General features: G+C 41.1%; 1 protein-coding gene across 1 annotated transcript in view; it reads left to right on the top strand.

The window, feature by feature from the left end:
- RPS6KA2 (ribosomal protein S6 kinase A2) overlaps positions 1-9,760 on the top strand; it is a 54,819-nt gene extending 45,059 nt beyond the window's left edge. Inside the window, exons 9-12 of the mRNA XM_039384647.1 lie at positions 421-497; positions 2,929-3,046; positions 3,871-4,008; positions 4,402-9,760. Of these exons, the coding sequence (XP_039240581.1) occupies positions 421-497; positions 2,929-3,046; positions 3,871-4,008; positions 4,402-4,527 (459 nt within the window). The 3' untranslated portion in view covers positions 4,528-9,760. The remainder of the gene's footprint in view (positions 1-420; positions 498-2,928; positions 3,047-3,870; positions 4,009-4,401) is intronic.
- The last annotated feature ends 7,034 nt before the right edge of the window (positions 9,761-16,794 follow it).

Below are 16,794 nucleotides of genomic sequence, written 5' to 3'. Positions count from 1 at the left end.
TTGGTAACTTTTATGTTAGGAGGATGTGTTTCATAGGAGGTTATGTTTCAAAGTATTAATGAGCTTTTTTATTATGAAACATTTTCAATAATTGAAATATTGTTCTGCTTTGCTTCATGTTAGACTGTAAGAGAAGTTCACAGAGTCTCCAACAAACTACACTCATCTCTCTTACTGTGGAGGGGACAGATGTGCTTGGTTTGAACACTAACCAGCTCATTCCAGCCTGGGCTTCACCTTTCTCAATGCCACTACTGGACATTTTGATCCCATGGCAGCCACGTGTTCAAAACAGATCTGTGGTTAAGCCCTGGAAATGACAGCAGATACAACCACTAATCAGTGCTTTTTGTAGATCAGAAGCTAAAAGTCAAGGAATGCAGATTAAACTATTTTCATCTCTCCCTTTCCTTCACATAGGTCCTTAAACGCCAAGGTTATGATGCAGCCTGTGACATTTGGAGCTTGGGGATCCTACTGTACACCATGTTGGCAGGGTGAGTGATGAGGTTCTCCTAGAACAGTAATCTCCAGTGAACTCAGCAGTTCAGCACTAATTAAGTCTGAAAGGAGTCACAGATAGAGACAGCAAACTGTCTGGCCTCCTTGGAGCAATGTGTTTGGTTGTGTGAAGCAAGAAAATAGATGTCAAGACCTAGAGTTAGAATATGTTTTTCCTAGAATGCATAAATACTTTGACACTTGACAAATTGTTTAGGGTTTTAACAGACAGTGCCTGTAAGTGCCTGTAAGTATGCACTGAGACCTAGACTCCTAAAGGGTTCACTCACCCCTTTAAGCAGTGTGAAAGTTTTACATTAGAAGAGGTCCATAGGACTATGGAGAGCCACATCATGTTCACCTTATCCATGGAAGGATGTTAATTTCTTCTATTAATACATGTATTCTCTTCAGCTTTATTTTTCTTCTACTGTTACTGTTATTGAGGTATCTGAGCACCTTAAAAAGCTCAAAAAGATCCCCACCCAAACATAGTTTTCGGATGCTATTTGAGAAGGACAGAAGGTAAATGAACGGATCAGCAAGAATAGCAACAGGCAGCAGGAACTTTTGCCTACCAATTAGCCTACCAATGTGTTGGCTAATTTTAAATATCAATACAAGAAAATTCAGAGAAAGAGACAGATTGAAATAAGTAGTGAAGAATAGGCATAGGATGTGCAAACCCAATCTAGAGTTATTTCTTGGAGTATGGTATGTGAACATTTATCATACCTAAATGCAGCTTGAAACATTTCAGTGGCCTCTCTAAGCTGTTTAATCTGCTTCATGATCATTCAGGTGTGGAAAGAAACTTGGATTCATTCCTAGATTTTATACAGAAAACAAAGAATTGCACTCTACTTTTCTGTTATTTGCCTCGTGGATTATAGGAAAGGTGACAGGAGTCTCTATCTCATCTGTTTTGCTCCTGAGTAAAATGTGTTCAACTTAGGCTGAAATATATTGTGACTTTCTGGGGAAGTCTCCCAGTCTGCTAAGATCTCTGAGAACCTGTTTCTATTTGGCTAATAGTACAGATTTGCAGTGATACACAGACAGAATTAGAAAAATAAAATCAAGAGAGTCACATTTTTTCAGTTGATTATATTCCAAATGCTTCCTCATGTGGGGAAAAAATCCAAATACATTTGAATCAGAAATACAAATTGCACAACTTAGTGGATATTAAATTTACCAATGGGTGCTATTAACTTATACCTCACTTTTTCTGCCCGTACAAGAGAAAATAAGAGTAATACAAAAAGTTGAGAAATGCTGACTTTTTAGGTGCCAACCCTGCATTTATGGATAATCTTGTTCTTCCTCACCGGAGGAGATTAGTAGGACCTGACTATTATTTGCACCTGGATTTTATTCTTCTCCCATCATCGCTGTGAGCAGAAAGGGCTGAGACAGCCAGAACTAGAGGATAGGCCTGGGATCCTGTTGATGGAGCTAGTGACAGACCCCAGAGTTTTTGCCAGTCCTTAACTCTTACTGTATCCCTCCTGATAGTTATAGGTAGGAATAACATTACATATATCCTTGGGCTGAACTTCTGTGAAATCTAAAATGTTTGTGAAAATGAGAAAACACAATGTGAGGAATTGAATTTGCTACTAGAAACCAAGTAGGATAGGAAGCTGTGGCCAAAGCAACCATTTAGCTATCTAAAAACCCTCTGTCAAGTTGTCAGAAGAGAAAAGATGGAAGGAGAAGTATAAAAATCCCAAATTCTTCTAAACCTGCGCAGCTCTTCAAGATTGCAGAGTAAAACTTGACCTGGTAGATTTTAATCAGCTGCAAAAACCTTATCTCTTGTCACTTTCTGAAGACAAAAAGTGTACCCTCTGCATGAGACACTGATTTTGTAAAGCTGGGTTCATCTTACTAGTCATTTCTGACTGTCTGGATCAGGAAGTAACCGATTGCAGATAATTTCTTTTGCCCAACATTTAATGTTCTTTTGAACATTAAAGGTTAACAAAGCCTTACAAAATAGATTAGAAATTTTCTTTTCCTTTTTTTTTCTGTTCCAGATCTTATTTTTTTTCCTTTATAATTTTTGTCCTTTCTTGCCATTATCAAGGTACTGGTATTGGAGATAAAGCAGAGTTAAAGCAAGAAGTAAAAACATGTCTGTTTTTACAAAGAATATTTAATTCCTAAAAAATGAGAACAGAATAAAAATTGAGTCAGTCTTTTCCCTCTACAGAACAATATAAGGAACCACCACCCTTTGAGTGAAAATGAAGCCACAATGTCTGTGGTCCATTCTGGAAACAAATTCCTGTTGTAATCACTGGCAGTTAGCACTAGAACCTACAAATCATAATCATGAACCTGCAAATTACATTGTATTTCTCTCTCTCTCTCTCTCTCTCTGGTTGTTTCTTGTTGGTTTGTTTTGTTTTTTTTTAATAGATTCACTCCTTTTGCAAATGGACCAGATGACACCCCAGAGGAGATTCTGGCCAGGATTGGCAGTGGCAAATATGCTCTTACAGGAGGAAACTGGGATTCAGTATCTGATACTGCAAAGGTCAGTGAACCCTTTCTGAGATTTTCTCTTGAGATTTAAGTAGCTCAGAGCTCTGTTTTGGTGCAACTGCACTTTTAAAACAAGTGAAGATTTGTTAATGCCACAAATGTATGGTCTATACATGAATCACCTTTTTGCTGCTCAAAGTTAACCAGGAGCAGGAAGTTTACAAACTAGCATTTTTAATTCCTGTACAGTTCACAGTTTAGGATAGGTGGGAAAGCTAGCAAGCTTGCAGTTGCCTGATGTTAATCAGAAACTTTGACAGGAGATTTCAGTTTTAGCAACTGGTAGTATCCAATGGAAGAACATTGATACATCCCACCACAAAACTGCAAGCAATCCTAATAACATGTTAATCTTGCTACCAACACCTATAAGCCTCACAATGTATTTTTTATCAGATGTTCAGTTTTGAAATTCAAATGTTCAGATGCTGTACAACTGACCTAATTGAATTTTAGCTGCCTGAATGTTAGATTTCTATTCTAAGCTTCTCTTGCTTTGAGGTCAGGGAGAAGATGCCTCCAGATGGCATGCTCTCCAGGTGGAGTTCACCACTCCTATGAAGTCACCAGTAATTAACATTCAGTCAATAAGCTGAATTATCTTTTGACTGTATTATCAGCTGAGAGTTGAACATTACAGTTGAAAATTTTGAAGATCAAGACCTGACACTTAAAGAATATAAAGCCTATCTAAAGTGCATCATTCTCTCCATTGGACATGCTAGTGATGACACTGTCACCAGAAAGATCTTGGTAAAACCTGCACTGCTGTTAATTACTTTTTCCCTTGTACTGTTTTCTTCCTTTCAAACCCAGGACATTGTGTCTAAGATGCTTCACGTAGACCCTCATCAGCGCCTCACAGCAGTCCAAGTCCTAAGACATCCATGGATAGTGAACAGGGAGTATCTATCTCAAAACCAACTCAGCAGACAGGATGTTCACCTAGTGAAGGTACTTCCTACACCCTTGCCTCTTCCTTCCTTGCAGAATGAGCTGTAATTTGTGTAAATATTCTGGAAAGCGATAGAGGAGTTGGGAAGATTATTGCCAGAGAGGCCAAATTTAATATGGCACTGTATTAACAGCAAAGATTTTTGACCTGTCACCTGCTCAATATTTTTAACTTCAAGCTGCATCGTAATAACCTGGTGGCATTCTATGCGTATACTGCCATTCACCACTTTTGAATCAGAGATACCCCAGCTGTCTGCCAGCCTAAAAGGTGTTACCATTTCATGGAAACTGTGCATGCATGACAGTTTTTTCAGGAGACAGAATAGGGGAAGGGAAAATCATCAAAGAACTGAATTTCAGCCCAATGTTTTATCTTTCTCTATTTTACAGGGTGCAATGGCAGCCACTTACTTTGCTTTAAACCGAGCACCTCAGGCACCAAGGCTGGAGCCTGTATTGTCCTCCAATCTGGCTCAGCGGCGAGGCATGAAAAGACTTACCTCTACCAGGTTGTAGCAGTACCCTCAAAACACCTCTTTGAAAACCCACAGTTTATTATTTAAAGTTGAATTGAGAAATTCAATTTTACTTGGCTAGCAGACCTTTTTTGGACAACCTGCACATGAAATCGCCAAAACTAGCAGAAGCCCATGTAAGGCAAATTCTCCTTTAGTACATCATTTCTTTTACATTCCAGCCCAGTATAACAACTTCACAAAGATGTGCCAATTTTTCCAGTAGCTCTGTTTCTTTACTGAGATAAAGCCAAATAAAGTAGGTGTGCTCCATCCCTTCCACTCTAGGAAAGCTATTTTTGAGTCCTTAAGATGTTCCATGGGAGCAGTGCTTATTTTGTTTCTCAAGAAAAGCACTTTTTGCTATGAAGAACGCAGTCAGGTATGAATGCTGTTCCAGCATGTGTCATGATGAAGTGACTTGGCTGGTCACCAGTAGACATCTACTGATCTCCACTCACCCCGGGAAGAGTGAAGGCTGCAGAGACACATGAATAATACCTTATTTGAAACAAGTGCTATACAACAACAAGGACAGAGAGCTGTTGGTGTTGAAAATACCTTCTGATTTTGAGGAATCTTTTGCACTTTGACCCTGCCTTCTCTGGAACAAAGCCAGCACCTCTCAAGGCATGTGCGCCACCAGCCCTGACTTACTCAAAGGTCTCCGAAAGCAGAAAACCTCTTAGAAACTTGGTCTTCTGAGGAAATTATTGGGTCTTATGAGACTGTGGGAAAGCATTCATGTAAAGCAGTGTGGATCAGGCAAGAAAAAGGTGTCTGCTCTTGACCAGTAAGCAGGTCTGGGAGGACTAGGTGAGGGGTCTGGAGAACTGAGCAAGAGGCAGGGTGGGTGACTGAGGACAGTAGGCAAAAAGACCCATGGCAGCATGGTGGAGAGTACTGGCAAAGGCAACTAGCATGCAACTGGTTGGGGGGCAAACTGGGACTCCCTTTCAAAGCAAGGGACAGTCCCTCTTCACTGACCGGTACAGAAGAGGGTGGGTGGCTGGGCTGGCCAGGGGCCAGGGGGTCAGTGCAGCCATCCTCCCACCTAGTCTGCTCACCGAAAGCAGTTCTGGCAGGCCATAGTGCCACCCTGGAGCGAGCAAGGCCATTTCCAGTCATTGCTCCCTGCCCTTCCCTGGCTATTCACTCAAATCTGCCCCTGTCACCCAATATTTCATGTCCCTACCTGGCTGTTCTGCTCTAGCAGAGCAAAACTCCCCATGCCATGTGTGTGCAGAGAGTACCACTTCTGAAGAGTTCAGCTAACTCTGTTACAAGCTTTAATAATAATAAATTATTAGGAGAAACGGGAGGATGCTCTGCTTTTATATTTATATGAATATGTACATGTGTATTTATATACATATAAAACAAAAGTTCTGTACCCTAATACCTGGATTTTCCAGGTGCAGGGAAAGAGAGCTTTTGTTGAAATGGTCTCAGCAAAATCGACCTTTTTTCTCTTTCCCTGGTTTCAAAGAAAGTGAGCAAGGTTTGTGGTGCTGGATGTGAACTATTTTTTTATTCTTTTTCTTACCCATCTTGGCTTATGGTGATCACAAGCTGACCAGGATTCTTCTTTGTACTGCTTTTGTTAATTTTTATTTTCTGAGTGAATTTTGTCACCTCAGATGCTTTGTGGGAAAAGCTACTGTGCTATGTTGGCTTTTTTTCTGTTGTGACAGGGGAAAAAAAATGTGAACATGGAGCTTCATATGCTAGATATGGTAATTTTTCCTTGCTAGGTAGTTTGTACATCTCAGTGCTGAACTGGAATTACCAGATCACTGCCTCAGAGTGTCCAAGGGAACAAGGAGTTTCATTTGCTATAACAATATGGTTCCTAAAACTAGCTCTGTTTCAATGTTGACCTGAAGTTAGTTTGTTTGCATTAGTCTATTTTTAAATTTAAATTTATTCTTAATAATTTAAACCGATATTTAATGTTCGGGTTTATGTGCTGTGCACAGAGGACAGCTGCAAAGCAGCTGTCTTTGAAGCCCTTCTCTTTTCTAAAATAAACAATGCTGTGAAACTCCACACAGTGGCTGAATCGGCTGGGACTGATGAGTGCAAACACACAGGTGTGTGTCTATGGTTATATATGCAGCAGCCCACATTCTCTCCTGTGGCTAAGCTGTGCTCAGAACTGGTTTTTTGCCACCTCTATAATTTTTTGCTTGTTAGAAGTTAAGTCTCACGTATTTCTGCTAGCAGTACACTGTGAGGATATCCACAAACAGGGATATCCTGGCTGATGCAGAATAGCTCTGACCAAGCCTTGTTTCCCTCAAAGCGACTTCTGCCTTGGAAGAAGGCAAGGTGGGCACAAAGATGCAAAGGGCAACCTGGAGTGAGGGCTGGGTTTTCTTGGGTCCCAGCTGGTATGTGCTGTTTCAACAAAATATATTTTTAATAGTCAGTGTAATTGTCTTGCATATGACATACAAAGAGTGTTGTAAAGATTTTTGTCTCCCTGTAAGATTTCCTGGTCATCTTTCATTGCTTCTTCTTGCAACCATTGGAAACAGTCTTAGTTCCCTGTTGTTATACTTGGTCTTAATTCTTAGCATTTTTTCCAACTGAATATTATTGGAGGCCAAACTTACAGGATGATGCTCTTCCCAAAGTTGGATCACCCCTTAAGCCATGGATGCCACAAGGGCTTCTTATGCTGCTGGTCCACTGAACTTCTGGCAGCATATGCAAGTGCTGACACTAAAAAAAGGCAGGTAGCCACTTCCTCTTGACCTCAGATGCTCATATGTCCTTTCACACCTCCCTTATCCAGTTCACCATGGGGCAAAACAAACATTTGTGCATCAGAACAAATGCCTGGGGACAGCAGGAAGGCAACAACATCTCTTTTGCCAACAGCACTGTCAACACATTGGAATGGCTACAAGTTCAGTGTCACCTCTGTTATTCTGAGTTATGCTGAGCAGAGCCCAGGTGTGGCTCAGAGTCAGGGCGATAAATGGTGGGCGCAAAGAGAGAGGACAAGTCCAAGCTTCTGAAAATTGTCCACAAGCTCATATAAACTCCCTGTAACCAGAAGATGTAGGGCCACAGATGGTAGGCCATGGGGAAGTAATGTTGACTGGATGTATTTTTGCCACCAGTGATCTCATAAAGAGAACAGAAAAAAATCCAGGAGTTTGTTTTTAAATCATCTGTTTTTACAGAGAAATTCTTGATTTTGTACAGTGCTACAGCTTTCTCAATCCCTAGAATTAAGGCACTCAAACATGGAAGATGCAGCAGATTACTGTAGCAGAAAATATATCTTAGCTTTCACTGGAAAAATATTTTCAGGCACGTGTTCTGAAGCTCTGTCTTCGGATGTGTGTATCAGAAATGCCAAAGCAAATATTTAGAAGCAAAGTTCTCTTGTTGAACATCTTCAGGTGGCACCCTTAAACAAGAATCATGTGAGCTCCACATTCAGATATCTGAATCCTAAAAGACAGGCAAGCAGCACAATCAGGACAACCACCTCAGATGTTCCTTACATTAAAATAAAAAGATCTAAAATAACATTAGTAAGATGCTTTAGTATAGTTCATTAAAAAAAAAAAAAAGGAAACTGTGCAAGCCCATTGTCTTTTCCTCTTTTGAAGAATACTTCATTTTCCTTTAGAAGTGTGTATTCTGACCTCCTAGCTGACCCTGCTTCTGAAATCCTGTGTTGCCCCAACACATTGCAGCTAAGCTGCTTCTGGTACCTCAGTTCCTGTGTGAACACAGTCCCACATTCCTCCCTCCATGTCTGCCCACAACAGACGCAAGCAACAATTGCACACACTCTCCTATTCTGAAGGTTAGCAAAAGTGTGAGAGTTTAAACTCAGAAGATAAAGTGAAGTTAAAGGTAAGGTTCTCACTGTGTACAGACCTAAAACTCTCAGTGTTTAGGGGAAGGGTGGTTTAAAGTCTGTGCAGAACAAGAACGTTACAGAGTAAATAAACTCACAGTAATTCATAGAGCCAAATTTTAGCTAAAATCTCTTAATAGGTTTTTGTGAGCCTAGACCTTCCATTTCCAGGTGCAACTAGATGACAACATATGCATGTCAGCCAGGTAACAAAGGCATCTGATCATGCATGTCATCACAAGGCTTGCACATGGAAATGTTTTGCAGCCCAAAGTTTGGAGTCTAAAAGTAAGAATTTGATCTTTTTCATCATCCTGTATTGTGTAAACCATGATGTTCAGTGTTAAACTGTACAACCGCTACTTCTTGCTTTGGTGTGCATAGTTACGGAGTCAGTTTGTGCTCCATTATGTTTTCTAAATGGATGTTATGGATATAGTTTTCAGAGACACTGTAGCCTGAAAAGAAAATGAGGCAAATTAATGCCCTTTTTGATAAAGGCAAATTTTGAAAGGAGAGACTGGAAAAATGCATTTGAAGTGCAGAACATAAAAACCAGTTGCTAAAAGATTTTTTCTGATTTCTTACTCATAGCCAAATCTTGCCTCCTTCACTCCTGTGTTAGTTCCTTAATCCATATGCACCTTCAGGGAATCAAGGGGAACAGCTCAGAGTAGGGTCCTCTTTCCTGTTGTAGTGGTGGAGTCTTGGCCATTAGATGACGATGTATGTAAGGGATTTACTTGGATAGTATTAAATGATTTTGACTAAATACGAACCATGATCTAGCACTTTGTTTACAGGCTCCATATTCATGTTTACAAGTTATGATTTCTGAGGCTCACGCTTTTTAAGTTTCCTGTATGAAAAGGGCAGCCAGTGTACAGATATTTATTATGTTTACCAGCGTTTCTGAATAGATTTTTTTTATAGTACATGGTTTTATGAAGTGTAATATTTTTATAGCAGAATGATGATCTTTGGACTTTCTATATTGTTACCTACAGTTGTTTGCAAACAAGCTCTTCCCTCCCTTTTTTCTGTGCACTGTATCTCATGTTGCTGCTGCTACTGTTGCTGGCCTCAGCTGCTGCTGCCCCACTGTGACGTGGGCTGATGGTATTGTGAAAGTGTGCAAACTAACTTCAAAGAGTTGTGATTGTGCTGAAGGGCTGGCTGCATGCTGGGTTCCTCCTGGCAGGAGGGATGGGGAGCTGTACCCTACCAGAGCAAGAGTTTCCTGTGGATGGCCCCCAAGGAGAAACCTCAGTGCTCACCTTTGTATTCTGCCATTTTGGCTTGGCATGCCCATCCTTTCCTTTCTTTATAAAGAAATAAAAAGAAAAGAAAAAAAAAAAGGATCCTGCTCATTTTTGCGTAATTTTTTCCAGACCCCAAGCACTGGCCTTGTTTGAATGCCATGTGTTGGTCACAGTAAAAGCACAGTTCTTTATTCGAATTATACCTGGAGCTGTGATTTCTGTACAGCCTGAACACTCGAACCTCTGCTTTGGGAAGCAACAAGTAAGTCTTTAACCCCTCATCAGTCAGACAGTTCACCCACAAGACAAATTTAGGATTTCAGTGCCAGACAAATGTGCCTCACAAGCTGCCTAACATGAATTTCCCTTGCCCCTTTGAGATCTTCCAAGGTACCGTTCCTCTGCAAACTGCCAGTCACTGGCAAGCAGCCTTCATAGCCTTTTCTGCTTGTTGAACTTGTTAGTGACCACAAAAGCAAAATCAACCTCTGCTACTTTAAAGGATTGGTTCTGCTTCCCTGGCATTGCTACATGTGAGCCTACACACAATTACACTGGCCTTCACGCCTGGATTTTCATCAGACCCAGCAGCATCACAGAGGTGGCAAGTCTGGCTCAGGCTCCACGCCGGAACAGCATATGGTACCAGATACTGAGAAACAGCATGTGATTCAGGTTCAAGCAAGCATAACTGAGGAAACTTGGACATGTATGTTATTCGTAGGATTTCTGCTCTGACCACAGGTAGCCTCATGCCTCTGTTCTCCTGTCAGCTGATCCTGTCCTACTCCCACTTCTTCCTTTCTTTCTTCTGTCATAAAAGAAACAACCCTTCCTGCTCCTTTAGTCCTCATGTTCCTTCACCACAGGGTCATTCATGTCCCTACCAATTCTCTGCCTCTGCACTCCAGTGCCTACCATGAACTATTCCTCTCTTCCCTTACCAACCTTCTGTCTCACAGGTCCATCCTGTGGGTTTTATAGCCTCTTCTGGTGGACAGGCCAGTGACTTCTGTACACCTGTCTTTATGAGCCTAGTGGTTTAAAAAGGAAGGTTCTCTGGAGAACCATAATCATATACAGGAACATCCAAATTGAAAAGCTGAAGAGGAAAAAAAAACAACAGGCTTCCTCTTCCCTCCTCTCTTCTAATTCCTCTTTTAACATGACCATGATCAAGAATGAGACAAGTTCAGCCACTCTTGGAAAATACATAACTTTTCAGAGGACCTGGTTAGGAAGCCTTGGTGTATGCTGGGCCCTGGGCAGGCAGATACAAGTCTTTCCCTCCAACCCTAGAAAATGAATTAAATGAGATGTATAAGAAAAAGGAGGTTTTCCAGAATATGCTCGAGTTCGCCATCAAGACACAGCCCTTTTAGGAAATCCACATTGGCACCATCTGACGTCTCTCGCTTACTGAGAAGTAACCATGTTTTTCTCCCTGAATGGAGAAAAATACATTTGCTTAAAAAAAAAAAAAAAGTAGTAAAGAACTCTCCTACCCCTTGTAATTTTGCTCTTTAGTCAACATTAATTTCCTTCCTGTGTATTTCTCCTGCTCGATCCCATTCCAGTTCACCTTCCCTCAAAGGCAGGGAGGCCCTGCAGAGAGACCTTGACAAATTAGAGGACTGGGCAATCACCAACCACATAAAGTTCAACAAGGGAAAGCGCTGGATCCTGCATCTGGGACAGAGCAACCCTGAATGTTTGTACAGACTGGGGAATGAGATGCTGGAAAGCAGCACCCCACAAAGGGACCTAGGGGTCCTGGTCGATAGCAAGTATGAGTCAGCAGTGCCCTGGCAGCCAGGAGGACCAACCGTGTCCTGGGGGTCATCAGGCAAAGCATCGCCAGCCAGTTGAGGGAGGGGGTTGTTCTGCTCTGCTCTGCACTGGTGTGGCCTCATCTTGAATATTGTGTGCAGTTTTGGTCACCACAATATGGGAAAGATATTAAGATATTAGAGAGTGTCCAAAGGAGGACAATGAGGATGGGCCTTGAGGGGAAACTTTATGAGGAGCTGCTGAGGTCACTTGGTCTGTTCAGCCTGGAAGAGACTGAGGGGAGACCTCATTGCAGTCTACAACTTCCTCATGAGGGGAATCAGAGGAGCAGACACTGATCTCTTCTCTGTGGTGACCAGTGACAAGACCCGAGGGAATGGCCTGAAGTTGTGTCAGGGGAGGTTTAGGTTGGATATTAGAAAAAGGTTCTTCACCCAGAGGATGGCTCGGTACTGGAACAGGCTCCCCAGGGAAGTGGTCACAGCACCAAGTCTGACAGAGTTCAAGAAAAGAGTTCAAGAAACTTTTGGATGCTTCACCCCCTTTTCATGTCTCACTTGTTGTGTACCATGAAAATTGTCCTGAGGCTCAGAAAGTCTTATTATATGTCTGAATACCATCTTGTTCAAGGGCCGCGTAACTGATGGCTGAGCACCCTGAGCACTACAGCAAGGCAAATAATAGGCAGTAACAATAACAGCTAATGTCTGAAGATCACAAGAAGCAGAGATTTTGCATTAAAAGCTATGAAGAAGAGCTGAAGACAAGGATTTTAGGCTGTGTCCAGCCTTGAGAATCCCTTCTTCCATCTTTCATCCAGACAGTAGGAGTATTTTTAACAGCCAGTGCACTGTAGTTATCTATTAGTAACCTGAATAACTGTGTCCATTCATCTAGATGGACTGGAGCTCTCACTGTTTTCTAAACAACCAAAGCTGGCCTGAGATCAATTCCATTTTTTGTTGAGGAAATTAGTTTATTAAGAGGTTGGTGACTCAACACCTGTGGTAAGCCTGTTGTTTTGGCTTGGCACACTCCTGCCTAATTCTTTCTGACCTTCAGGTTCTGTGGTCACTGGTAAAAATAGCTGCAGTTGGAAAGCCTAACACTTTCCCTACTAGAATTTTGCAGCTTCAGTTTTAGTGATGGTCTTCTTGCTAAGGCATGCAAATGAAGACTCGGTGATTTCCATTGCATTTACCCTGACTTTCTAATTGTCACAATTTTTTGTGAGAATTGTCTGGATTCCTGTCTCTATTGTAAACTCTGTTATAATCAGTTATTTGTTTTACGCATCCATTTACTTATTTCACCTGTTGGTACTAAAACAATTTGACCTTTACGAACATCAGCTGTTACAATGGAGCCTTAAACCTGGAGAACAGAAAAAGCTGCACTTCAGGGAGGTGACAAGAGGGATTCATCAACTTTTAGAAACTCTTGGCAGTGCTATCTTTTGCTATTTGGACGTCTGGTCTCTCTTTAACCACCAATCTGCTGCCATCAGTTACGGTCTGAGTAGAGCTGCACATCAGCTACGGGCTGCAGTCTTTCTATTGGGTCTGTGGACTAATACATGCCGGTAAAAACTCTGTCCAGGAATGAACAACATGTTTCTCAGTGTGTGACTGGGTGGGGATAAAGTGGAATACACAGCTGAGATGTATGCGTGCTTTTGGCCTAGACAAAAGAAGGGCACGTTCAGCTGAGCAAAAATGAGAATTATTTATTGTGCAATTCAGATGCAAATTTGTTATTACTCTCCCAAGTCCAGGAATGACAGCAACCTTCTGAGAAGCTCATGTCAGATATCCAACACACACATTCACACAACTTGCACAATCGCCAGTTCTAAGAAGTCTCCCAGGTGAGTCCGTGTTCTCCCACCATTAGATGGTCTGTGAGGAAAAATACAGTTTTGGCATTTGAACCACTGTGAGTTGTGTGGTGTATGTTCACTATCACATGCAAAAATTGTTGCTCAGCGACCTTTAAACTTTGTATGTTTTTCTATTGTTTGTAGCCATTCAAGTCAAAAATACCCTCATAGTCATGCAGTCAACATCTAAAAGCTCAGTCTAAAACAGTCTGGGTGACTCCCTCAGACACAGATTTCTTCCAAATTATGTTTCATTAAGTTAAATGCCTAAATAAGGAAGATCCATTGCCATTGGTCATATCCTATGCTTAAATGCCAATGCTTCAGTCTTCTTAAAACTTTCAGTCAATATCATCAACAAGCACTTGATGCTCTTAAAAATTGATCTGTAAGAATTACAAGGAAAACCTTACCAATCTAACTGGAAGCTTCATCCCTGGCTTCTAAAGCAAAGAAGAAGAGATTAGGCAGTATATGTTAAAGGTAAGAAAAATGTCATGCTAACCCTACTGTTCAGGCATCAAGTGTCATTTTATAAATGCACCAACTGATATAAACTTAATACATTTAAAAGGACCAAAGTTTGGATGCAGGAAAAAAAACACAAAATGCGTTCCTTGGAGATGATTAAAGACCCTGATCTGTCCGGCTTAGCCTGGAGATGGCTGAGAAGTGACTACCGTCTACAGGAATCTTCACAGGGAAAAAATCCCATGTTCTGGAATAACAGAGACAAACCAGAGCATAAAACCAGGCATATTTCTGGGTGCAAAATTCATACAGCCACAGAATGGAAATGAGGTAGCTGTAGTTTTAGAAGTGAGGCTGGTTATTCACTGGAACAAAATCATCACAAGAGAAAAGAGGTTTGCCATTCCCTTTGTATTGCTTTTAGTAGTACCCCTTAGTGGACAAAAGGTTAGTGAAGAAGCAAGTGGATGACTTCAACAGCCTGCAGTAATCTGGAAAACAATTTAAATGCTATGATGGTCCCTTTTGACCTCAAATATGACATGCACTCATATGGCCCTAGCACAAGCAGTCAACACAGAATGAACAGATCAGGTTTCATAGGATTAATGGATGAACTCCAAAGATTATTTAGAAGATTTTTTAGGCCATAAGCAACTGGAGCAATCTCCTTTCTCTGTCCAAATCTGTATCTCTGCTGTGGTACATGTGGAGAATATTTGCTGTCTTTGACAATATAGAATATCCTTCTGAAATTTTCTGATGTTTAGGACTACCTATGATGTTCATTTAGAACAACCTGTTTCACAGCATTGGCGCAATATGTTTAAAACCTGTAGCAAGACTGAGTAAATGGTGTTCCCAAAAAAATATTAAAAACTCACTGTCTTAAAACCCAAATAAATTATAATAGCATTAGTGGTTCACTAATCCTGTGAACCAGAGGAGGGCCTTAAACAAATAGATCTCAAACATGAGCGAAACCTTCCAGTACAGAGATAAATAAGGCTTTAATCTTGAATAAACTCTCCAATCAGAATTAAGCTGTTTAAAAGAGAGTGAAAATGAGACCACAAAATCTTGAATTACTAAATTTCCAAGGCCTGGAGCTGAGTGACAACTCATAAACGGACTGACTCTATGCAGCTTCTGAACACCTATGAGATGTACACCAAGACAGACAGATAGAGAGGCTGCAAAATTCTAATCACAGCAATCTGGGAATTTAAAAAAAAAAAAAGGAGGTAAGAAGAAGGGAAGTAAATTATTAAATAACAAATGCAAATGCTGTTCATAGTAGTCCACAGCAGCTGTGAAAGAAGGTGCACTACTTCCTTTGTCTTAAAGATGGTGAATATTAGCAATTCACAGAAGAGCTATTTTTGGTAAACCTAAACATTAAAAATTATGTCTAGTGAGACTTGTTCCATCTCTGTGACAAACACTGCTGTAGCAGCCTCCTTGAGGAATGATGTGGCAGAAATTTGTGCAGAGCAGCCACTTAGTATGGAAGTGTTGCATAGCCACCCCCATCGGTGCACCCTCCTGTGAAGTGACAGTCCCTCTTTTAGTCCAAAGAGCATTAAATAAGCCTACACTTGCATCACGCTCCCAGGGGGTGTTTGTGGGGGTCTGACCAACACCAGCCTGAAGAAGGAGCTGGTGAGATTCCCTGCTCTCATCTGCAGCATCTTTGGTAAGTACTGGAATCACAGGGTTTCCACATGATGCAGAGATGATGCTCCCACTGCCTCCTCCTAAGCTTTCAGATAAAAGAAGGAGCAGCTTTCAGCAAGTTGTAAAAATGTACTTCAAGAGGGACACTGAGCAAGAAAGCAGCACCAAAGTCACAATGGGGTGGCACAATAAGGGCATTCCTCTATTCCAAATTTCTTCTTGGTTCAGTTTTGTTGAGCTTCCTGCTTAGTGTGAAAGGTTTGGCTTCCACTCTGGCAGGGCTAACAACCCCTTTGTGTGCAGGGCAGGCACTGCTGTCCAGTCTAGGCACCGAGGATCAGTAGCTAGGTATTGCACAGCTTTTGGGTATAGGCTCTCATATTTAATTTACAAGGTGCTCAGTGTGAAAAACAAGATATCTCTTGTAAAAAACAATATAGTCCTTGTGAACTGAAGCTGTAGCATCACCACCTAATATTAATGTTTGTTGGAAAGATCAATACCCATCCAAAGATGAACTCAGATGTCTGTGGGGCACAACATTTCAAATCTTTCTCATAAGACAAGGACTCTCTCTACAGAGTCTGGAGGTTGTCTATAACCACCAGTCTCACATTTGCACATGCACATTTGGGTACATGAGTAAAGTACATCTATTTTTTAAAAAGTACACATACTTTAATATCCACATCTTTTTTTTCTTTTTTTCCTATTAGGCCCTGTACAAAGCTAAAGACTTTGTGTTGAGTCCTGAATGACTTTTTAGAAGTCCACCATGACCTATTGTTTATTTCACTTTGACCCCAGTAGCTTTGGAAAGGACTTTGTCATGTTTACCTTCAAGTTACTCATCTTGTATGCCCATGGTTTGTTTATCCACTGTAGTCTACTGAAATTTTCCCCTTTGTTTTAGTTAATGAAATAGGCCAAAGGTGATTTCAGGGTCCCTATCTGGACACACATCACCAACTCATTCAAAGACCTTTGGCTTCCTTCGGTAAGTCAGGGGCATCCTAGATACTGCCTTGCTCTCACATTTCTCCAGTGAGTGAGAGAAATCTCTGTCCATCAAGAGAAAAATTGACTCTAACTTTAACACTATCATAGATACTGTAATTACACTGAAGTGAGCTCTGGTGTAATCATGCATTTCTGTCTCAAACATGCTAATCTACTTTCTCACCTCTCCTAGACTAAGCCTACCAATATTTATGTTCAAGGTTTTCCAGTGGCAGTAATTTAGGTAGTTGTTCTTTAACTGGGGAAGGGCTGGAACAGGAAAAAAACACAGAACTGTACTTTTCT

This window comes from Pipra filicauda, unplaced genomic scaffold, assembly GCF_003945595.2.
Source record: "Pipra filicauda isolate LSUMZ 115617 unplaced genomic scaffold, ASM394559v2 scaffold367_size712859_pilon, whole genome shotgun sequence".
NCBI classification, from domain to species: Eukaryota; Metazoa; Chordata; class Aves; order Passeriformes; family Pipridae; genus Pipra; species Pipra filicauda.
This window is presented reverse-complemented; position numbering and strand designations above follow the sequence as displayed.